Here is a 24,345-nt window from a genome sequence, read left to right on the forward strand (position 1 = left end):
GTTGCCATTCTACCTTTCAAGACTGACTGAAAGCCAGTCAACGGTCGAGGAAGAGTTGTGTATTGAGTTGCCTTGAAGGCCTTTTCGGCTATATGAGGGGGAAAAGTCACTTTGGCTTCCCTCGCAGCGCAGAAACAATCTACATTAACAAACGTGGCTGCATGGAATTGTGGGACCTGTAGTCCGTTGAGGCACCAGAGCTATCTGACAGAGAAGGCTCAATGTCACACAAAGCTACAATTTCCAGAGTCCTTTGGCATTGAGCTGTGGCCGTTAAAAGTGGTTTCTGGGTGGATTATGTCTGCGGCGAGGCTGCAGTCCAGGCAGGGCGAGAATAATAAATAATAATAATAAGTGATAAAGTTTATTTATATCCCGCTCCTCCGAACGATTAAAAATAAATTCCCTCTCATCAGGCGTTTGCTGAAGACAGCTTTGGCCCGCCGCCATTTTGGAAAAAACACGTTCGGGCCCTGGCCTGGCTGTGGGCGGGGCCGAGGATGGCTGATTGGCTGGAGGTCCAGCCAATGGGAAAAGAGAGAAGAGGGCTGAAGGCGGTTGGGAGAGCGGGAAAGGTATTGCGCTCCTGGAAATGGAGGCTCTGGGCTTCTCTTAAGAAGTGCCTGGACGCAGTCAGCCTCTTTGTGTTTTAGGTGGAGCCTAATAAAGATTAAGCCCTGCTGAGCCATGGCTTTGGCCCCTGAGAAAGCGACTGAGCTCAAGCAGATCATTCACCAGCAGCTGACCAAGGTGAGGAAGAGAAACGCCACTGAGATCCTTTATGGGACTCAGGGAGACTGAATGGAGGACATTCAAGAACAACGGAGGACATGCCCTAATGAAAGCTACAGGCACTCCCAGAACTGCAAATCCATGCTTCTTAGTCATGCTCAAAATGGAGGACATTTGGGTAATCCCTTTGGGGCAGAAGGCTGGAAATGTAGGACAAGTCCTGAAAAAGGAGGACACGCCTGAGAGTACATCTCACAAGAAACTATAGACCTTCAGGGGTGCATTTGCATTGTAGAAATAACGCAGCACCCACCCTCCCCCCCAAGAAATCCTTTTTATTAATTTAATGTCCATGAAAAGAAACCTACGGCCCAACAGAACAACACTTTTCACACAAACAACTCTAAATAAATAAGCAGACATTCCTAAAACATGTCTTGCTTAGTTCAGGTTTGTGAGATGGTACAGTACTTCAGTTAGCTACTTCTATATGGTTACAACTTGATAATTGGTTGCTTACATTTTAATATTCCTCTAGTCTTTATGTGTTAGCCTTTTCGGTACCTCTACAAGCCCTTTTAGCTCTTATCTGGAGTCACTTCCAACCACAGTCGCCTCACTTTCCCCAGTTGTCTTCAAATAACACAGTTTGATGCCGCTTTAACTGCTACGGTTCCATCCTAGGCTTTGTGAGTTCCTGCATGGCAGGAGGGTTGGATTGGATAGTCTTTGGGACGTCTCTTCCAACTCTATGATTTTTGCATACAAATACTGTTTGAGAATGATGTGGAGGTAATTTAAGTTTCCCAGGAAGCTTAAACCCTTTAAAGGGAAAAAAGCTAAACCTGTTAAAGGTCTGCCTTTCATTAGCAGAACAGCAGAAGTGTGACTTTGTCTAAGTGTGAATTCCTAAAGAAGCAAGACTTACTCAAGAAACAAACATACAGCTTATATCTTTAAAAAAAAAACAATGACGGCTTTAATATATATCTACATACAAACTAAATCCTAAACTAACTGGTGATATTTCAGGAGAAGAAATCTCACCCTCTTTAAGATTTATAAATAAAGGATAATAATAATAATAATAATAATAATAATAATAATAATAAGATAGCAGGAAGACTGAGAAGAGACCGTTTATAATCTTGAGAGAGAGCCTCCAAGAGTGAGTGACCAAAGTCACACGGCTAGACAGAATGAGAAAGGGAGAGGGAAGTCCCTGTCTATCTAAGGAGGGAAAGGAGAATGCAAACATACATTTTCCAGCAAGAATGTACCTTACCAACATTTTCAGAAGGAATAGCAAAAGTAGAGTGTTCTTAATAAGATACGCTTTTCCAACTAGATGTTTATAGTGATTCTTTGATTCTGATTTTTACTTGGGAAGTACAGTAAGCTAAAAATGAAATACAAGTCAGAAAAGAATTTGTTTGACAGCTGTCATCACTAGTTTTATGACAGACTGTTGTTAAAATTGCAGACACAAAGCTGCAAGCCAGTTCCCAATTGCACAGACATACATTTATGTTTCATTAAGTTGTTTTTGTCAGTTTCCAAATGCAAATGGTATCTAGACCATAGATTGCAAGTCTGGCAGCTTGGTCTTTTACTCAGAAGTGAGGCCTATTCAATTGGGTTTGTAGATGAGCCCTTCTGCTACTGTCAGCACAATTCTATGTGAATGGAGAAACATGCAAATAATCATGGTGTAGCATTGCAGCCTAAATCATAATGTTCTGCCACTGATCCAGGTGCAGTTAGACATTTTATGATTCTGCTCTGACTATCCTCTGCAGTCATGGAATCTTTTCAAGACCATCGCAGGCTCTGATGCCATCTATGATACTTGTGCAGTCATTACAACATGGTAACAAAACTATTTCTTTATAGATGGATGTCCATAGCAGGATCCGAGAAGTTCTTGCTGAGACTATACGTGAAGAACTGGCACCTGAACATCAACTGCTGTCTGAGGAACATCTAATGAAAGCCTTGATACGAAGAGGAATCATTGATGATGTTATGAAAGAACTCAGCTTTGTAACAGTGAGTAGTCTGAAGAAAACATTATCTGAAGTGGTTCTAGATACTCATCACATAATGTAAATATAGATATCCCTGTACAAAGTCATTTATGATTAGATTTATTGTGGGGCAGAGTCATTTTTAATAGGATGTAAATTATGTTATTATATTTTCTTGCTGTAATTGGTGCTGTTTGGTGAAGATTAGGAAGAGGTGGTTGGAGCCATCTGTCCTAGTAAGTGTCTGTACTGTATTTAGACGTTTCCTCCACCCTCTAACTCACCCTAAACTCAGAGATATATTCTTGCATGCATAGAAGAGGGCCTGAAAATAGAAATGGGTTATAAAAAGAAAGCACATCAGAATTCACTCAGTTCCAAAGATAGTTGCATGTCTAACATTTAAAATTATGCCTGGCCAAGAGTAGATACAATTAAGCTTGATAGAAAGGAAGAAATTAATTTGCGACCTGCCTTCCTATCTTTTATCTGTAGATGTTGCAGCTCGGGATGCATTTATAATCAAGTACAGTTGGACCTCCGTATCTGTGAGGGATCAGTTCTGGACCCTGCCCCCTGCAGATACCAAAATTTGCGTATGCTCAAGTCCCACACATGGCAGTGTGGCATGCGCGCACCCACTAGCGTGGCCATGTGCACACGCTGCCATTAAGAAAAATGGAGGCTTGCCATCCGTGGATGGCAAGTCCACCAATACGGAAGGCAGACTGTAATATAGACATCTCATGCTGATCAGCCTTAATATGGATTAGAGGATATATGGCATGAGCAATTACATTGGCAGTTATCAAAACAAGTACATGGATCATACCCATACTTCTTGGAAGAGCATTATTCAGCGAGAGGTGTTATCAAGTCTATATGTATCCTATCAACTGCATTATTCAACCAGTCATACTGCCCATATGGCATGACAAGGGGTCTAAGAGGTGTTTTTTTTTAAATGTTGTGTTAGAGACTGGATGCTATTTTTATCAGCAGTTTTGTTAAATTCAGGCCCTGAAGTAGATTAATAGGAAGTGTCAATGTAAATGTGAGTGATACACTGGCTAAGAAATAGAACAGATAAAGGGTTAAGATAGCCACTTTACGCAAGAATTTCATAGAAGTGTGTCTTAAGAGATTTTCTGATCTGTACAGATTCTAGGGCTGCATTACTGTTTTTGACAGGCACCATCACTGCACTAGCCAAGAAAATTAACTTTTAAAAAGCATGTTTTAAAAGCATGTTTCATATGGGTAAATACTATTTAGACCAGCCAACTGGCCATAGTTCAGTGTTACATATTTAGTTTGTATAATGAAAACTATCCCTTTGAAGAATGTTTTAACATTGTGTTTCTTGGGGTGAAAAGACATTTAAAAGAGTGTAAGGGAGTGTTGATTTGAATGTGTGCTAAATTATACCTCAATATAATCCTAGGATATGAACAATGGGGAAGTGACTTCAACTCCAAAACCTTCTACACATTTCATTGAAAAACAGCCACCAGTGTTGAAAAAAAGTATGTTATATGCTGTTTTTACAACTTTGATTTACTGCTTTTTAGATGTTTCAAAAAGTGTGAAATAAGAAATTATAATTGAAATTATTTTTTAAGTAATTCAGTGGCTTCCACCTTTTCCTCCTGCATTTCAATCCTTCTTATGTCAACAGTGTTGGTGTTTCCTCTGTGATCTGTTTTTATAATGAAGTTTATCTTCACTGCTGATCCTGTAATACACGGTTGAGGATTATGTTGTCCTTCATTCAAATGCAAATCAAATTATTTATATTTTGTATAGGATGTGAGGATCAAATGGGAAAGGGATTTTAACATTATAGTTTTTTGTGGGTTTCGGGCTATGTGGCCATGTTCTAGAAGAGTTTATTCCTGACATTTCGCCAGCATCTCAATCAATTTAGGTCAAAACTTTAAAGTGCATTTACTAGCCATTTTGTACAAATTGTAAATCTTTCCTATTTACTGGTACTTTTTGTACTCTTTCAACTGTCATCTTGGCCTCAGAGGGAGCGATCAGGCAGACCCAGCAACATCAGGGACAGCCTGAAGGACGAGACTTCTCCCTCCTTTAACTGTCACCTTGTATTGTATTGCAATTTTTACTGTACACCGCTATGATCATTGCGGAATAGCGGTCTATAAATAAAACATATTGTTGTTGTTGTTGTTGTTGTTGTAGCAAATATTGACCCAAAACGGAGGTATCTGTACCTTCAAGTTCTTGGTGGGAAAGCTTTTCTGGAACATCTACAGGAACCTGAGCCTTTACCTGGTCAAGCTTGTTCTACTTTCACACTCTGCTTACATTTTCGAAATCAACGTTTCCGCTCTAAACCTGTGCCATGTGCCTGTGAACCAGATTTTAGTGATGGCTTTCTACTTGAAGTATATAAGGATACGTTAGGTAAGGAAATCTAAAGTACAGAAATGAATAATATTGGGTTCTCTTTCAGAGATATTCAGATTACGTTGTGTGTGTGTGTGTACGCGCGCGCATTCAGTTAGGAGTACTATACATATCCACACCATTTTAACAGATAAAATGTTTTCACAGCTATGGTCAGAATTTCAAGCTTGGTGGGTCATGGTTGCTTTGCAATCCTGCAGCCCTTATCTTGAAGGAAGGTCATGTGATTATTTTGTGTGTATGTGCGAATGACAGTTCAAAACTACTTGGGGTTTACAAAGATTACTCTTGTGCACACACTTTATGTTGCTTGTTTTGTCATTTGATAGATCTAGGCATCTACATGCTCTCCCCTTCTTTTCCTATCACAAGGCAATGATGTATACTAATAGTAAGCCCCCCCCCCCATGTGTAAATATCAGAAACATATTCCCATAATTTTGTGAGTCTGTTTTTGTGGAGTCAGCTTGGTTCACACAGATAGAATATTATATGATATAGCAATCTTCTGCTGCCTGAAAATGGACAAATGATTTATCCCCCATTGTTGGATGAATGCTCATGTCCACACTCCTATGGATATTTCACATCAGTGATTTTGTAAATTTGCTTCCATAAAAGATGGATGTTGTGGTGGCTCAGAAGGTGGACTGATACTGCAACTCTGTACTGACATATCTTAGCTTAAGACTTATAAAAATCAATGAATCTTACTGCTTGGTAGACAGAATCAGAAATTTTAGCTGGGAAGGGGTCAAGAAGAAATTAAGTCCTTTCATCTTTCCCTTCTAGCTATTTTTCCACTCAAAATTTCTCCATGTCCCAGCTGCTTTTCTATGACAATATTAAGTAGATGTGATAGGTTGGTATTCTTGTTTTAATGCAAATATCATGGAAAGGCCATTTTATATAATGACAATCTTTGGACTCTTATCTTTAAACCAGTTTTCATAGGTATATTGGCAATATGCTAGAGCTTTCAACTATAATTTTTCTTTATCTTTATTTTGATATGCCATTGACAGGCGAAGCAAGTAAAATGGTGGATGCAACCACTATGCTTTCAATATGTGATCCAGTGCACATTGTCTTGATCAAAACAGATACAACCGGTGAAACAACATTAGTTGCATCCTATTTCTTAGAGTGGCGGTCTGTCCTGAGTGCAGAGAACAGGATAACAAATGTTGCTGTTGAACTTCTGGGTGTAGGTATGCTTTTAAAAAATTCATTACTAGAAATAATAATAATATTGACAGATGGAGAGAGTTTTAAAAAGAGGATAAAAACAGGAAAATTGAAACTCTGTTTCAAACAGTATATGAAGCACTTTCAGTGATAAAATTCATTACTTGTGAAAAAGGAAACAACAACACCCAAGCATACAAATTGCATCTTCTGTTTTCTCCCTTGATCTTTCTTTAGCTTGTTGCCTTCAAAATAAAGGAGTCTTTAGCTTGGCTTGTGAAGTTTCTCTCCACTCCTCCCTTCTTTTTAGAACCGTCTAATTATTATCCCCTCTGTTGTAAGCCGCCCAGATTCCCAGTGATTGGGCTGCATATAAATAAATCCTATTATTATTATTATTATTATTATTATTATTATTATTATTAGCTTATTAAGCTTATAATAGTCCATATTAACCTCATCTAACTTTAAGCTCTGCTTTGGAAAACTGGCTCAATGTGGTTTGTAATTCTTGCAAGCCTACAAAGGAATGTGATTGCATCAAAGGTTTTATATCTCCTAAACTTGTTTTGAAGAGAAATATATATCCATCATCTTTCATGTGATTTCTGAATATGTTATGTATTAAAATGTCTACTTATTTGCTCATCAGACAAATATCTTTTGGTCCAAAGGTACAGAAGCGAAGGTTTCAGTTGGAGTACTGAACATCAGACTTGAAATGTACCCAGAGCTAAATAAGATACTTTCACAGGAAATTGTCAATACTCAAGTAAGTCTTAACATATATGTGTATGTGTGTGTGTGGGGGGTGGGGGAAACATGGGAAGAAAGGGGCAGTTGAAGCTGCCCCTTCCAAAGATGGATTGGGGCCGCAGCAAACACATGCCGTAGCCCCAGTCTGCCTTGAACCCAGCCGAAAAGGAGCAACTAAGATTTGCTCCTTTTTCAGCTGGGGGAAAGCTATGACCCCATGGTGGCTTCATGATGCTCTAGCAGCATGTAAACACCCATGCTGCTAGAGTGTCATGAAGCCACCCATGTCTGGACAGCCAGGTGACTTCAAACTGGCTTCCTGGCATCATCGTCGTGCATTATCTAAATGCTGCGCACTGATGATGCCCAGAACCAGGCTTTTTTGAGCCGTTTGTTCTGGCCCTGGGGTACTGTAAACGTTAACATTTTAAAGCACATCCTTATTAATGCAAGTCAGATTGTTTTTTATGCTATTCAAAACTGTAAAAGGTTTAAACCTTTGTGTGAGTGTAATTTGTCATAAAAGTTGTGCTGAAATACAACTGTCTTCCTCATTAATAAAGATGAAATATTACATGGATATGAAACATGGAATAATTAAGCACTACTGTGGTTCATGTGTAGTTTTATTTAAGTGTTAAGAGAGCAAAATTTACACAGCTTGATTTTTCCAAATACAGTACGCCCTTTTTTTTACGCGGTGGATCCGTTCTGGACCCCCCACGTAAAAAAAATGTGTATGCTCGAGCCCCATTGAAAGTAATGGGGCTCATGCATGGTGTGGCGGTGCGGCAGCGTGGCCCCCATTACTTTCAAGGGGACACACCGCCCCTTGTGCCCCATGCGCTCCTGTGTGCTCCCGTGTGGCTTTCAGCATATGCTGAAAGCCGCATATAGTGCGTCCACGTATAACGCGGGCGCACTGTAATGTAGCACCTGAACTGTCTGCAGGAATTGGTACTATTATTGCAACACTAGTTGCATTGTCTACTTGTGCATCTAGTTCTGTTCCTCATCGATATTACCACATTAAATCCTACATGTTAGCACCATTCAGCTGGAAGAGGCATCTCAGTCCTTCTTGCTTCACGTACCCCATTTCTGGAAGGTTGAATCTGAGATAAAGTATGTGTTAGGTTGAATGACAATACTGCAGGCATTTCATCTTCTGTTCCAATATGGCTTTCTCCTTGAATCACCTGGATATATTTCTTTAAACTAAATCCAAAATTAAGTGTCTGGACTTCTTTTATATAAAGGGAATTTTACTTCCCCTCTTCCTTTCTGTGTGACCCCCACAGCTGCCCTATAGGGTTCCTTAGCATGTATAAAACCCTCTCTTCAGAATCTTCAAGAAATTCTGAGGAATTGGGAACCTATCTGCACATCGGGTGGGATTGTGTAAACAAAGCTTGGCAAGAATGTAATAAAATAATAAAACATACTGCTTACTGTACTGTAAAATTAACATGGTTATCTGTATTTCATAGACAGAATGACCTTACATTGTAAAGAGATGCTAACATTTATATTGCTGAAAATATATAGAAAAAATTGGAAATGAAACACAAACTATGTAATTTATCACCTATGGACTATTGTACCAGCTGAAACATTTAACAAAGCAAGTAAATGTTTTACGGGTAGAGAACAATAATACAACTGTCTTCATTCAACTAATAATTCAATGTCATAGCCATGTATACTCCACCTAGAATAATATAAGAGAATCCTGTAGCACCTTTTGAGACTGAAAAAAAACAGGTTACAGTGGTGCCTTGGGTTACGAATTTAATTCGTTCCGCGGCCGCTTTCGTAACCCGAAAAGCCTTCGTAAGCCGAACTGCCATAGGCGCTAATGGGGAAAAGCCGCGTTTCGTGTGAAAAAGCCGAAAAAAGCACCAAAAATTTTATTCGTAACCCGAAAAAACATTCGTAACCCGGAACAATGATTTCCAATGGGATTTTTTCGTATCCCGAAAATTTCGTAACCTGGGTATTTCGTATCCCGAGGTACCACTGTATAACATAACTTTTAATGGACTCTAGTACATTTCATCAGATGCATGGAATGAAGCCACTAATGAAAAGATGCATCCAAGGAGGGAGGACAAGGAAGCATGGAACTCGCTTGTTAAAACAGTTTCATTGGCTACTGCTTTGTTTCTGGACACAATTAAAAGTGCTGGTCATGACCTGTAAAGCCCTATATGGCTTAGGTTCAGACTATCTGAAACACTATGGATCGAAACAGCTGGGCAAAAAGCAGCGCTTTGGCCATGTTGAGGGCATGGCTTTTATATGACACACTCTCCCCAAACTCCCTGGAAATTACACTGAGGCTGCCTAAGGTGACCCAAACCTGGCTGGAAAAGGAGTGGAAAAAAACCACTCCAGCTGGTGGTCCATTTGGGACTGCAGTATCCCACTGGTGCGATCCTGGAGCGATTGGAGTGAGAGTGGCCGCAGATTGCACCATTTGGCTCGTCTGCTTTGCCCCTGTATCTTCAACATGCCAAAATCTTAAGATCTATAGGGGAGGGCTTTCTTTTGCTCCCATTACTGTTCCAGCGAGGACATGAGAAAGAGCCTTCTGAGTGGCTGCTTCCACCTGCAGAATTCCCTTCTGTGGGAATCTGAACTGACCCTCTCCTTATTCTCCTTTCAATAGCAAGCAAATACCTTTTTGTTTAAGCAGGCTTTTATTAGCTAATTGCTTGCAGAGAGGCTTCTTACTGGGGTGTATGCTTTTAAAAAAAATTCTGTGTGCTTTTTAAATGCTATACTATTTTAATGTGATTTTAATTTATTTTAATAGTTTATTGTCACATTTTGATTCCTTTTATGAACCACCTTGGGTCCCATTCTAGGAGAAAGAGGGCATATCAGTTAAATAAATGGATTGAAGTCCATGACAGATGAACTTTTTTCTTTCAGTCTCAAAGGTGCTACAGAATTCTGTTTTTATTTATTTAAGAATAAGTACAATTTAGCTGCTTTTGTCAGCCAGAATGAAAATAAAACACCTCATCTCAGAGAGTACTTTGGAAAGATCTGCTGATAATGAAAGTGTTTCCTGTATATTCTAATGAAATTGCAGACTCTCTACAATGGATGTCAGGCTGATAATATGTAATGTTGATTGTCTCATTGACTGAAATTTCAATTTTTTTAAAAAAAAACAACAGCACAGTATATGTTGGATTTTTTAAAATTGCAGCTTGCTTTGGAACGCCAGAAAACAGCAGAAAAAGAACGGTTATTTCTTGTGTATGCTAAACAGTGGTGGAGAGAATACTTGCAGATCAGGACTTCACACAACACAAGACTAGTCAAAATTTTTGCACAGGTTTGTCAATGTTCATATATTCTACCTTTTTACTATACACACACACACACACACAATTTCTGAAGAAATAACTGCAGATAATCTGACTTTTTATCCAGCCCTATATTAAATTCCTTGGTGGAAACCTCAGTATTTAATTTTGTATCTTTTAAGATTGTTATTGTTTAGTTTTATTTCTATATGTATCTCAAGCAGTTAAATTTTATTACTTACAAACACTTGTTCTTGTGAATTTACACTAATTGATCATTTTGCAGAATAAGGCTAAGTTCCAAAATCATGACTACAAGATTTCAGAATTACAGAGTTTTGACAATAATGGCCATTAAAAATTGAACATGCCTATTCACAAGAACTGTACGATGTAACTTTTAAAGAAGTTACTAATAATTTATTCATAAATTGTTTTGTCCCAAGAGCGATGCTATGGACTTTGGGTGTAGTAAGGCCTCTATCTCTCGGGATCACAGCCAGAACAAAAGACTTGTCCACAAATTTCTTAAGTTTCAAAAGCTTTACTGATTATAAACACAAACATGAAACTGATCTCCTTTTTCTTACTAGTCCTTCCTAAATACCTTGCTCTCTCTTCTTGGTGGAGTCTATCTTTCTTTCTGTGGACTTATCTTTTTGTCAAAGGAAAATACTCTCTCCAGGTCTGACTTGGCTGAAATCTTACTACACACTGAAACTTAGCTAGAGGGAGACAGTAAGAGACCCTGGGATTTCCCACAATCCTTGCCTTTCTTAAAGCTGTAGATCTCTATTTCCCCTTCTAAACTAATACATAGAAAAGCTAATACTGTATAATCTCAACTAAATATATGTCTCAAGAGCATCAAAGATGCTCTGGAGGCATGACACAAATAACAAACATGGAAATATAAAAAACATTTCATCTTGCCAGACTAGGATAAGTCTAAGTGATCTTTCTACATATCATTCAAACTTATATGTTAAAATGAGTTTTCCCAGAAAATGTTTAGTTTTCCTGGGGACCCATATGGAGAATTGATTTTGTTTGCATAGGTAACTAAAGAGTATCCTGCTGATTTAATTAAGCATCTATAATTTCTTGTGAGTTTTTTTCTTGCTAACATGTTGTTAGTTTATGTAATAGTGACTAATTTAGAGAACATACGAAGGGAAAGACCTCTGCATGTTTAAGAGCAGGGGTAAGCAACTTACGGCCCTCGGGCCGGATGCGGCCTGGCGAGGCTTTGGGACCGGCCCCAGCCCGGTCCTGCCACCGATTGCCGCCGAGGCCTTTGGGGGGCAATTGTCTATAGAAGCCTCAGAAACATGCATTTATATTAACATTTTTTTAAAAATCAGCAAATTTTTTCACGTGTCCTCCATTTTTTTAAAAAAAGTATCTTCCATTTGAAAATTTTGTCCTACATTTGTCCTGGTTTATTTATATATTTAATATTTCAAAAAAAAAAAATTTAATGACAATATGAAAGACAGTTGTCTGAGGGACAGCAACCCGGCCCCCAGCTCAAAAAGATTGCCTACCCCTGTTTAAGAGTATACAGTAGACAGTCAGTACAGTGTGAAACTTAATTTTCTGTGCCTTGGCTTCATTCTTAATCTTCTCTGTGGTGTAATTAAACAAGTGTGGACAGGGTTAAGAAAATGCACACGTCTGCTCTTGGAACACCTTTGAGGGGAAATGCCAAAGAGCTGCTGCCACTGCCATTTTTCCGGCCAGGCACTGAGAAGTCCACAAGTGTGGCAGAAATAGTAGAGGGGTAGTGCTTCTTTTAGATTCTCCCAAGATAGGCTAAGCTGTCATTTTATGCCACTCTTTCTTTGTTTCTTTTTTTTTTTTAAATAAGAGTTAAAGTACAGTATAAGTTGTATAAGTGAATAAGCTGACCCAGGTTTTTGTGTTAATTTTTTGACTGGAATTTGTACACTTATACATGAATATATATCTTTGTTGGTGAGAATCTGATGAGACTGGATCATTACAATCTTTGGCTAAGATGACAGTGGTGCTTTACAGAGCGCCCGTGTTTGCTGCACGAAGGAGCCGCAGCGGACAAACCGCGCAGCTCCCCCACGTAGCAAAAAGAACCTGCAAAAAGCGGGTTCTTGCGATGCAGTTGTGATGCCACAAGGCACCAATGGGGCACTTGAGGCGTCACAACTGCGCCGCTACGTGTGGACGCTAAGTGTCCGTCACGTCAAAATGGCGGCACCCATGTGTATAGGGCGCCGTCATTTTGACGTTCCCAGTATGTACTAGGGGTGAGGCCTGATTGGACGCTGCATCCTCGACCAACCCCTAGTACATACTGGGGGCGGAGCAAAGGCCCATCTGTAACGGGCCTACATGTCAAGAAATTATGTGAAGAGGTACTGGATTAGTTAGTAAATATGAGCAATCAGACTATTGCCCTCATTGGAATATTACTGTGTGCAATTAGAGGAGTAATTGTGCAGACGTTGAAAGACCTTTATAATCTGAGAATGGTTGGACAAAATATGGTCACTTGCACTGGCTGAGAAACTGTCCTATGGGACCATATTAGCCAGGGAAGAAATAAAAAGATGCATTTGAAACAGCCTGATAAATATTTCTACTTAATTTTGCTGATTTTATTCTGGGCAATAACACTGGGAATGGAGGGAATTCAGTGGGAATTCTCACTATGGACTGTATATGGTTAACATGTTCATTACTGAAAACCCTAATTTAAAAAAAATTAAAACTTGATTCCTTAACATATAAAATATGATTGCTTTCTGTTTAAAAAACCTAGTCTTTCATATTGTTTAGGATGAAAATGGGATAAACAGACCAGTATGTTCCTATGTCAGGCCACTTCGAGCAGGCCGGATTCTGGACACACCCAGGCAAGCTGCAAGATTTGTCAGTGTTCTTGGTTATGAAAGAGCCCCTGTCATTGGTGGGGGAAATAGTAAACAAGAACAATGGTGTACTCTTCTGGCTTTTTTGTGTAGAAACAAAGTAAGTTTACTACGACATTATTTAAGAGAATGTGTTAACTGAAATTCAAATTTTAATTGTAAATAATCATTTCAGAGTAATATTAAAAGTGTTGGCTTCTATGTTTACTTCAGTGTGTACATAAATTGATTAGAGTGTCCCAAGGCTGACTTAACCTTACGTAAAGTAAGTTGAGCTACTTAAATGACTTTAAGATATTTGGTATTGGATGCAAATTGGAGTATCCAAAATCTTGTTTAAGTAGAGTTAAACACACATTTTTTCTACTAATGTCTTAATGAATAAATTCTACTTTCTTTTTTATTTTACGTAACAGTTTCCAGGATTCTTAAGTTTGTATAATCCATATCCATTTCCATTAACTTCTGTGTTAAAAGAATGCTTACCTTCCTGGTAAATTCTTTTGCTTTGCTTTTGCTTTGAAATCTGTAACTGGGGATGTTGTTGCCATTTCTTATTAAGGACTAAAATCAAGTGTTAGTCCTAGCTAGAATATTCCTATTGAAATAAATGAGAATTACTAGTCACCACTTCAGAATTCTATTCATCCCTTTCACACTACATATTTATAGCACTTTTGACAGCACATTAACTATCAAAACTACAAAAGTTTGAGACTTGTAGTTTGGTTAGGCACTAGAGCTCTCTGGCAAAGAATTCTACATAGTTTATAAAATTCCAAAATTTCATAGGAGCCATGACAGTCAAAGTAGTATCAAAGTACTATAGCTGTACAGCATAAAAGTGACTATTATTTTAGTAGGTTTGCTTTACTTAAGACTAAAACTGGATTTAATGCTGAGTCTTCATTTAATGCCATTTAAGTCATTTTTATTCTATCTAACCTATTATGTACTTAATCTATCACCTGTTTAGGGCGACTGTGAGGATCATGCTAACCTTTTATGCAGTCTTCTGTTGGGGTTTGGGCTTGAAGCTTTTGTGTGTGTAGGAACAAAAGCTAAAGGAGTTCCTCACACATGGGTAATGACCTATGGAATTGATGGAACAATCACTTTCTGGGAGAGTTTGACAGGACATAGGTAAGTAAGTAAAGTGATTATAAAGTTAAATTATGCCAAATTCTAGAACTATTAATATATAATTCCAGTCAATATTTAGTGCTATATTCCAAGATAATGTGTGTGCAATTCATGGCAGGTATATTATTAACAAGTTTTGTGTAAACTCACTTCTAAAGAGCAGAATATTAGCTTTATTTGAACAGCATGTTAGTTTTGTTCATAAATGTTCATTGTCTAGAACTGTACCCATATTTGGTCTAAAATCTGAACATGAATAACTGAAATGGTAAGTACTGTTCAAGTCAATCAGTATTCTCAGCTTAGTAGGCAGCTATTCAGTAACATACTACATTTAGCTGTTGATCATGTGAATTTTTCATCTAGGCATTTTAGGGCTGGATTCATGCTTTTAGAACAGGGAGGGACTGTTCATTCCTCAGGTCCACTCCCAGTTTCTTCAACATAGTTGAATAATTAGCTGCATTACAGAGTACATTGTCTATATACACTGAAAAGTAGACAGGATTTTTATTTTGGGCCTTAGGCGAAAAGAAAATATAGGTTGATTTTTAAAAGTGTATCTTTTACTCTTCAGATACATTCACAACCCTATTAAGCCCGACGACCCTCCAATTGTTGAGCAGCCTAAGCCATCGTATCCTTACCGAACAGTAGGTTGCATCTTTAATCACGAAAAGTTTTTGGCAAACTGCCAGCCTTCTGATGCCGTAGAGGTCTGTGCCTTCGACTTGCATGATGAATCTAAGTGGAAACCAATGAGTGGAGAAGCAATTAAATCAGTGTGTTCTCCAGGGGCCACAACTGCACTTCCACCTTTTCCTCCACTCTGTGCTTCAGTAATAGATGCAGCAGCAGCAAGCAATGATCTGGAATTACAACTTAGAATATTAGTAGCAGAACACAGGAAGGTATATGCCATTATGTCATTATTCATTTGTGTTTTCTTCTTAAAACAAAGAGGTTGAATTTACTATTAAAGCCCAGCTACAGATTTAATGAGTTTCACGGTTATTTTTTTCTCTTGCTACTCAGGTTATTGACCATTGGTTTTATAATAATGTGAAAAATAATTTAAAACAGCTTGGCTTATTCTTAGAACCTCTCAGTCTCCAAAGCAATGTATAGTTTTTATCTACTCTGCAAATTAATACTACATTTTACATAGGTGTTTATATCACATATAGGTGTTATACTGCAATAGCACTCCATTAGTCCTGTCTTTGCCTAGAATTTATTGCACAATATCATGGCTTTCCCTATGCTGTACTGCTGTTCATTTGTTTGGAAATCAATTTTTCCCCACTGTAAAAAATCTGTTAATCACCTCATACTGATTAACACTTTGCGGGTGAAAGTTTTGTTCTGCTTCCTTGTAATATTGGAAGCATTGTGAGTGTGGTGTGAATGTGCTTTCATTGCTCCTCCGAAGAATCTAAGAGAACCAAGGCAGCTTACAATAGTTTAAAGAACGGTAACAGCTGTAACATTGATTATAACAGTTAAAAAGTAATTAAATAACAGTATTATTAAAAACATAGTTAAAAACTGCTGGGGGTTGGGTTTCCCCCCCTAAAATATATATAAAGTTGTATGACTTTGAAACCAATTTCAAAATTCATTTTTTAAAAAGTTGTATGAATAAAAGATCTAACATTATGACCACAGTAATGAAATTCAAACTCATTATCATCTCGGTATGCTGTGCTAGTTAATTAGGTCAGCTATACAGAATTTATCAACGAATTAATTTTCTTCAATTACCCAAGTAAATTTTAAAAATTAATTTAAATTCTAGTAATCAAATTTTTATAAGTGTAACAGGGAGACTTACCAGTGAATGTTGCTACAGCTTTCACTAATGGATATTCATGACATATGCTCAGCATGTATTGGAAAGAGCCAAAAGATGCTGTTTAAATAAGGGATCAGGGAGTACAGGCTAAACCAAGACTGGACAACTGCACAGGTAAAAAGCATGGTTCCATCAAGCCCCATTCCCAGTGGGCTACATATCACTCCTGGTGTGGGTTTGTGCAGCTTTTGGGGGGGGGGGGGCAGTTTGGGAATGTTTAATTGTTTTTGCGGGGAAAAAAAGTTTTAAAAGTTTATTTTTGAGGTTCTCTTGTAGAGCTTAGGGACTGTGGAACAAGGCTGGAAAGTTTAACTTTCCCCACCACTAAGCTAAACTCTTCCTGTTAAAGACAATGAAGTAAAATGTCTGAGAATGCATTACCTGAGTACTGCAGTGAAACAGCTGTTACGCTGCAATACCTGATAAATGTTAAATTAAAATTTTGTTTAATCAACAGAAACATTTACACTGAATCATATGATCATAAGAAAACCTGAAACATAATGTTATGGCCAGAATAGTGTAACAGCAGGATCAATTTATGATCCCCCATGCATCCAAAGGACAGTCTCAGGAGGGCTGGGAGACACTGCAGCATCACTTTTAAGCAGTGGTGGGCACCGCATCAGATAGAGAAAAGAAGGAAAGTTCAGAATACTGGATTTAGCCCATTATCCTTGCTTGCTCTGGATTATGATATTTGTAATCTTCCAAACGTAGCAAACATTGCTTTGTCAAGCTTATGTTAATGTTTTTAGTCACAGAAATTTTGTGATGCCATGCTAAAGGATTTCCACATAATCTGACCTTTTCCCCTTTCTAGCATCTTAATATGGTATAATTTAAAAGTGGAACATGTGCACCGTTTCCCAGAATTCATTTATGTTGGCTCATCTCTTCCACATTATTAAATCATAGAGCTAGAAGAGACCACAAAGTTCCTTAGAACAGTAGAGACTGTCTAAAAGATCCTTAAGGCTGATTCAGTGGGCTTACATTGAATATGGAATAAAAATATATTACATACTTTGTACATGTAATAAACGTTCCTTGAAACTAAAATTGGAAAATGAGACATTTCGTATAAGTCTTCTAGGAGAGTGTATTAGTTTATTGTATTTCTTTGAGAATTTAGGATGTATGAGTTTCAAGGGCTAGACATTTCCTTATGTCATTTTTTTCAGCCTTATAATTAAAAAAAATAAAAAGCTCTCAGCTATAGTGGTAGGAGGCGAAACCTACTGGAATAATCAATATAGACTGAGATACTGTATTACAGAATAAACTGTACATGTGGAAAAAAGACACTTTTACATGTGATCCTATCCTTGTGCCATCTTTAGAAATTATTTCATCTTTTAGAAGGGAGCAATTTAAAGCTGAATAATGACACTTTGGCTAAAGATGCAGTCTTGTAATAACTGTGGTGCCTCTTGTCATGTTATGATTAATTTTTAACATTTGCTGACTGAGCATATACTTACTCCTTCATGCATGTGGATTGTTATAAATATGTTGATCCTAATTAATCTCTATTCTTCATGTGATTCATGTGCAGGACCTTGGGCTAGCAACAGTTTGGGATGACCAGCTGTCTTATCTCTTGTCACCAGCCTTGGCAGCCTATGAACTTGAACGTACCACAGGTATTTCTTCAGGAAATGAAGAATTTCAAGATGCTATCAGGAGAGCAGTCCCCGATGGCCACACATTCAAAGGATTTCCCATTCATTTTGTGTACAAAAATGCAAGGAGAGCATTTGCTGCATGTCTTCGGTAAAATGTTTTCTGTTTTTACAGCATATCATAGAAGAAGTATAAGACTATATAATAAATAGAAATTCTTATAAAAAATACAAGATGATATGCAATACAGATATTTGTGTATAGTGGTCCCTTCCCTTATGTGGGGGATCCGTTCTGCCAAACCCCATGCGTAAAGGAAATTCCGTGAATGCTCAAGCTCCATTGAAAACAATGGGGCTTGTGCACATGGCGCTGCCTTTTATGGTGTGTGGCTTTCAGCATAAGCTGAGAACCGCATATAAGTGCACCTGCGTATGACGCGAGTGCACTGTATAATCATAAAAGGCAGGATATATAGTTCATCATTAATGCAGACAAAATAGAATTAAAATATTTACTCATGTAAAGAAATAGTGTTTTCAGTAATTTACTTATATTTTGTAATGTTTATAGTGTGTAAGTAATAAGTGTAGATCTTAAACTTTCAGAAGAATGAATCATAATAAGATTCTGAAGCCCTTCATAACTGCGAGGTAGTAGGATGATACCTCTGACGGAATGTAAGTGAAGCCTTACTTTGCTTCTTTGAGATGGCTATAAGTGAGTTGTGAATGCCTTGGTTACAGTTGCTGTCAAGTGATTAGGAGGAGAAGCTACTTTTGCTTACATTGATTTGAGTGAGTTAATAAATGTGATTGACTCTTAGAAGTTCGGTAATGAACTAATTAGTGAAAAGGTCCTGGATATGGTGTCAGGGGAAGAAAAAGTTAGTGAGGAGGAGCTTGCTGAAGATGACTGAGGAGACTTAAGAGTGATGAGGAAGCCCATTCTCAGAATGGCAGATGGAGTTACCGATGACTTATCCCATAAGCACCAACCTGTACTGGCAGGAGCCTATTTTTTTTGTGGTTATTAGCGTTTAAGCTCCCTCCTTCTCTGTCAGTTTTATTTTTCCTGCCTGGATGACTAAACATGCTTAGACTTTCTCTGTTACAAATAAGCAGTTAGATTAGACAGAGATAATGGGAAAGAAATGAAAGGATGCTACAGAGCTGTCCTCCAAAATTAAATCTAAAATGGCAGATCAAAGAAAAACTGAGGTGGAGACAAATGCAGATCAGAAAAGAAATGAAATGAAAGTATCCAGTTGACTGCTGCCCAGTCTGTCTCTGGAGATGAAAGGCGTGAGACATTGACAAAAATATTCCTGACCTCCAGTGAATCAGAGGCAGATGAAATCAAAATTAAGGTTAAAAAACCAGAGGGAAAGGAAGCCAGTTGGAAGCTAGGCTCTGACCCCATGGCAAAAGAGACCGCGGAACCGAAGGTTTAAAAAGCCAAAAAGAAAAAAAAAGCAGCCAACTAAAATGCTACTAATAAATAAGATGGGACAGATCATTCAATGTTTGAATACTAGACCTGATGGCTAGAAGAACAAAATGCCTGCAGTCAAGCTAGAAGAACAAAATGCCCTGCAGTCAAGCCAAGCTTCACCAGAAGGTTTCAGGGAGATGTTTGACCAGAAAGACTTCAGTAAGCCCTGTAACAGAATCATTCTAGAAAGCCAAACTTTCAGATATTGCGAAAACTGGGCTGCAAGAAAGTGGTTGGGATACAATTTAGGGAAATCTGGTCAAAAAGGAAAGCTGTTGAGAAGTTAACTAAGGAAAACCTAATTATTAAGAATGATATTCAATGTTACATCTCAGCCTGTAATTTGAAAGCGGTAGCAGTTTATTCCCCTTCAAAAATAATTCCTATCATATGAACTCTTTTTACACCAAAGCCTAATTTACCTTGTCTTTACAGTGATGCCAGTTCTATTCCTATACAACATGTAGACTAATAAGGGCCAAAACAGCCCAGCCCAAAAAGGCAGCGTGACGCCACCCCTTTGAGCACCAGATTGGGGCCCCAATTTGGCCATGGACCCAATCTGGCTTTTTTCCAGCACACAAAAAAGCAGCAAAATGCCACTACTTTTTGTGACGGAAATAGGGCATCCTTTCTGCCACAACATTTTGGCGCCACAGTGTAAACAGCCAGGCAGCTTCATGGCAGCTTCCTTCTAGCTTGGTGGCATGCATCATACATACGCCATGCAAAGCCACTGATAAACCGGCATATTTTGCTGGTCTGTTCTAGCCCTAAGTTTCCAAAAAAGGTCTGGCATTTAGTGCTGTAATTTAAATTTTTTATAGTGGAGATAACTTTATTTCTGAGAGCTCTGTGCACCCAAGCCCCAGGTGTACAGAAAGGGAATAACAATGAAATAACCCAGGCAGGTTTTCCTTCAGGTTAATAGGAAATATTATGATGTACATGTTTTTCTCCACAACTTGCAAGATCAAAGTAACATGGCATGCAACATGAAAGTAAGATTATATTAATATAAGGTGAGTATGATACAGTTGTCAATTCTTTTATCTTTCCATTAAAAGCTGAGACTATAGCTAGATCATTCTTATTTGAATTTTGAAATATTACATATAAATAGACTTATATCCCAAGAATGACACAAAATTCTACTTGTAAACAAGGTGTGCAATGAGCAGATACCTTTTTAAAATAAAAGCTTAAAAGCATCAAAAATTTCACTATCATGTTGCCACATTTTATGACATATAGCAAAGTTGTTTGTAACTCCTGTTTTAATGCAATAAATTGATAAATTCTGATATCAGAATTAATAGACAATGATTACTCATGTTTCTGTTTCTTCAAATAGATCTCCTTTCTGTGAAGAAATACTGTGTTGTCGAGGGGACCAAGTACGACTTGCAGTTCGTGTCAGAGTATTCACATACCCTGAATCTGCCTGTGCCGTTTGGATCATGTTTGCTTGCAAATACCGTTGTGTACTCTAAAAAAAATCACTCCAATGTTCAGCTGAAATTCTATTCAGGCATGCAAAAGTCCTAAAGACTCAGACTCAAAAGGCTCAGAGACAGTTCTGTACATTACAACTGGCAGACTCATATCCTGCTCCTGAACACATTGACTTGAAAGTAAATCTTATTAATTTGAATGGAATGTGTTTCTAAGTATGCTGCGGATGACTTATGCACTGTAGCTTCTGTTGGAGGAGGGGCAATACTAAAATAGTACTCAGGAATGTAATGGCGTGTTTTTGAAAAGTACAATAATGAGTGTTGGCTGAATAATTCTATGTAATGTATCATGAATTTTTTTTGTATAAAATGTAATTAATGTACTATAAATAAATATATATTTTATTTTAATAACTGCTGTTTTGTTAAAAACACATAATTAAAAAGATAGGTTTTTAGAAATTTAAATTGGCATCTAATCTACAATATTTCATATCTCACAACTGGAGTATTTTAAAGGAATATTTTTAATTGTACTAAAATTAAGAAAGAGCCAGCATGGTGTTTGAGTATTGAGCTATGACTGTGCAGACCAAGGTTCAAATCCTAGTTCAGCCCTGGAAACACACTGGCAAATCACAGCCTCAGAGGATGGCAATGGCAAACCCTCTCCTTAAAAAACTGCCAAGAAAACACCATAATAGGGTTGCCCTAAGTCAGAAATGACTTGAAGACACACAACAACAAAAATTAAGAAACTTGAAAGTGCACACTTTTATTTTAAAATGTTGTATGTAAAATAATCCATTAAAAAACAATAAGGGTGGGACTTCCAGAGTATATCATCACGCTAACAGTTCATCTGAAATGCAACTTTACAGCTAAGTATAATACACTTTAATTTAGAAGCCATATATTCTGCTGCCTGTGGGCAATAATAATTTGTGGTATTTTCACTTCTGTATTAGTAAGACAACCAAATCTTCAGCTGTTCATTACTGCAGCTGATGAGTTCATTTCAGATGTGGGTATGCTCACCTAGACTGGGAGGCATGGACTTCCCTGTACTTTCCTTTCCTTGGCACCCACACTTTACCTCCTGAAAATGCTACACATATGTAGGGTCAGAAGAACCTGGTGAATGGGGGGAGTTGAAGTGTGAGGAAGGGATTGCCAAAAAAGCCAGGAGAATATTTTAAAAGCATTTCAGGTACTGGAATCATTGTATTGATGTTTGTAATACAAATGATTTAGATTACAGCCCTAGTATATGCAAATCTTACTTACACATCACATGTGTGTTTTGCCCATTACAGCATAATGAATACAGGGCTTTATATGTTTTATCACTTGATGCATTCTATTATATTTTAAAATGGTTTTCACATAATAGTAATGGTAGTGTATAATGAATGTCAAGTATCCACAAATATTTCACTTTTTCCACACTCCCACCTCCACCATCTGGCCTGCATTAGTAGTTTTAATGCTTACTGACTAGAGTAAAAATATCTGTACTTCCTTTCAGTTTTAACTGCATTTTGTATCCTTCTTTACACAGAATGTCTACAGCATCTCTGTCTCTTGTGCCTTCTACACCTGGTGTGCTTCCTTCACTTGGAAAGCCAGCTGAAGAACACACAGATAAATATGTCTTACCTTTCATCTTTATACTACTGGGGGATGACAGAAGTTGCAGTCCAACACACTTGGAGGGAACCAGATAGATCTTTAGATGGGAAAATCAACAGAGAAGATGTGTATGGGTTGCATGTTAACATGTGAAGCTAACTTACTGAGTCAGGCCATGGGTTTGTTTATCTCAATGTCCTTTGCCTGAACTAGTGTTCCCAGCCCTGGCGCAAGAGATCTTGTTTGGCTGGCTATCCCAGGATTGAACCTTGGGCTTTCTGTATGCAAAGCATGTCTACATTTAGCAGTGGTGTTCTCACCTAGCAGCATACCATGGTGATGTAGTCAAGGAATTCTGGCCAGAATATGCAGGACAGGACAAATACCCAGGAAGGATAGTTAAGTAACAATGAGATGAGATGGGGTTCAAATAAAAATTGAGAAATGAAACTTGAAAAGGTAAGGCAGAGAGGGAGAGAGAAAGCAGCATCAGCCTTTGACTGTTCTTAGGGATTCTGTATTAAGAACTATGTGTTCGGCAATACAGATGTTTGAAGGCATAGGTACATAGGTAAGGATTGGTAATGGGTAGATGTCACAAGCATGCTCTGGTAAACTTCAGTTTGTTGCTGTGGTATTTTCAAGCAAAGAAATCCCAGTAGTTGAAGGAGCCTTTAGTGTTGGTCTCTCAGGCATACTAAAATAGTTTGCTAACATGACTTAAAAGTATGTTTAAGCACATCTCTGCTGCTTTTTCCATTTGAGTTCTTTGCTCTGGCCACAGAAGGTGAAAAGGACTTAAACAGGCTGCAGAATGGGCTTTGCTTCTGTCACCACTGGGTGCTTCAAACATAACACAATCCCTTCATGAATAGCAGGGAGAACGAATGAACTGTAGTTTTGAACGGATACATTTCTTACATAATGGTAAATCATGCGTAGTAGTGTGATCTGTGCTTCTACATAATTGCCTACTCAGACTGGCACCAGTTGCAAATACCGAACAGTTGCCAGGGGATTAAAGCTGGGGACTTCCGGCACGCAAAGCTGATGTTTGCATGCAAAGCAGCACTGGGACTAGTATTTATGAACTCATAAACTTAGAAGGAAAGGTTCATAGTAATTTAGGAATGAATTACTAACGCTGTGACAGTAATGGCTTTCCATATGGCACATTGCCATAGCATATGGATTTCCTTCTCCAGAGACACCAAACTCCTGTCTGAACTGACTACTGTTTTAGTCCTCACCATAAATCACCCAAACACTCTTTCAAAAATATGTGTATATAGGCTGAGTTTCCCTTATCCAAAGTGCTTAGGACCAGAAATATTTTTGATTTGGGGAAAATATTTACATATATGCAATTAGATACGTTGGAGATGAGCCCTCAGATTCAACATGGCGGTAAAATTCAAATTCATGCATCTTAGGAAGTAGGCTCGTGTGTGAGAAAGCTCATGCTACAACTCCTCTCAGGCAGTTTCAAAAGTGCCATAAGATCCCATGGCTTACTGATTTTCCAGACAAACACAGCTATGTCTTTGAAGTCTAAACATTAAATTCATTTGTACTTCCTATACATCTCATACACGCAGCCTGCTTTTATAAAAAATACTTTAAATAATTTTGTTTGAGAAACCAAGTTTGTGTACACTTTGTTTATTGTTAATGGGTGCCTTCAAGTCACTTCTGATTTATGCCGACGCAAAGGCAAGCCTGTATAGGGTTTTTGTTTTGTTTTTTGCAAGACTGATTCAGAGGGGGTTTGCC

The 24,345-nt window shown here is 38.1% G+C and overlaps 1 protein-coding gene across 3 annotated transcripts; it reads left to right on the forward strand.

The window, feature by feature from the left end:
- Positions 1 to 539: 539 nt before the first annotated feature.
- Positions 540 to 21,345, forward strand: CEP76 (centrosomal protein 76). 3 transcript variants are annotated; one of them, XM_042466079.1, is made up of 13 exons: positions 540 to 750; positions 2,626 to 2,781; positions 4,204 to 4,285; positions 4,965 to 5,189; positions 6,218 to 6,403; positions 7,055 to 7,152; positions 10,357 to 10,485; positions 13,274 to 13,465; positions 14,342 to 14,508; positions 15,086 to 15,419; positions 17,922 to 18,139; positions 18,598 to 18,669; positions 20,838 to 20,976. In XM_042466079.1, exons 1-12 carry the CDS (start codon positions 688 to 690, stop codon positions 18,644 to 18,646), a joined length of 1,899 nt encoding a protein of 632 aa, XP_042322013.1. In that variant the 5' UTR covers positions 540 to 687; the 3' UTR covers positions 18,647 to 18,669; positions 20,838 to 20,976. The 3 variants fall into 3 exon arrangements, with proteins under 3 accessions (XP_042322013.1, XP_042322010.1, XP_042322012.1); XM_042466076.1 differs by lacking the exon at positions 18,598 to 18,669 and having other exon boundaries at positions 20,838 to 21,345; XM_042466078.1 differs by lacking the exon at positions 20,838 to 20,976 and having other exon boundaries at positions 18,598 to 19,453.
- The last annotated feature ends 3,000 nt before the right edge of the window (positions 21,346 to 24,345 follow it).

The sequence above is a fragment of the Sceloporus undulatus genome, chromosome 4 (genome assembly GCF_019175285.1).
Source record: "Sceloporus undulatus isolate JIND9_A2432 ecotype Alabama chromosome 4, SceUnd_v1.1, whole genome shotgun sequence".
Lineage (NCBI taxonomy): Eukaryota > Metazoa > Chordata > Lepidosauria > Squamata > Phrynosomatidae > Sceloporus > Sceloporus undulatus.

Excerpts from the sequence above, each read along its gene's own strand:
- CEP76 (XM_042466076.1), top strand. The coding sequence starts at position 688 with ATGGCTTTGGCCCCTGAGAAAGCGACTGAGCTCAAGCAGATCATTCAC. Across the intron at positions 10,486-13,273 it reads TAGTCAAAATTTTTGCACAG|GATGAAAATGGGATAAACAG; the intron begins GTTTGTCAATGT and ends CATATTGTTTAG. Across the intron at positions 14,509-15,085 it reads GAGAGTTTGACAGGACATAG|ATACATTCACAACCCTATTA; the intron begins GTAAGTAAGTAA and ends TTTACTCTTCAG.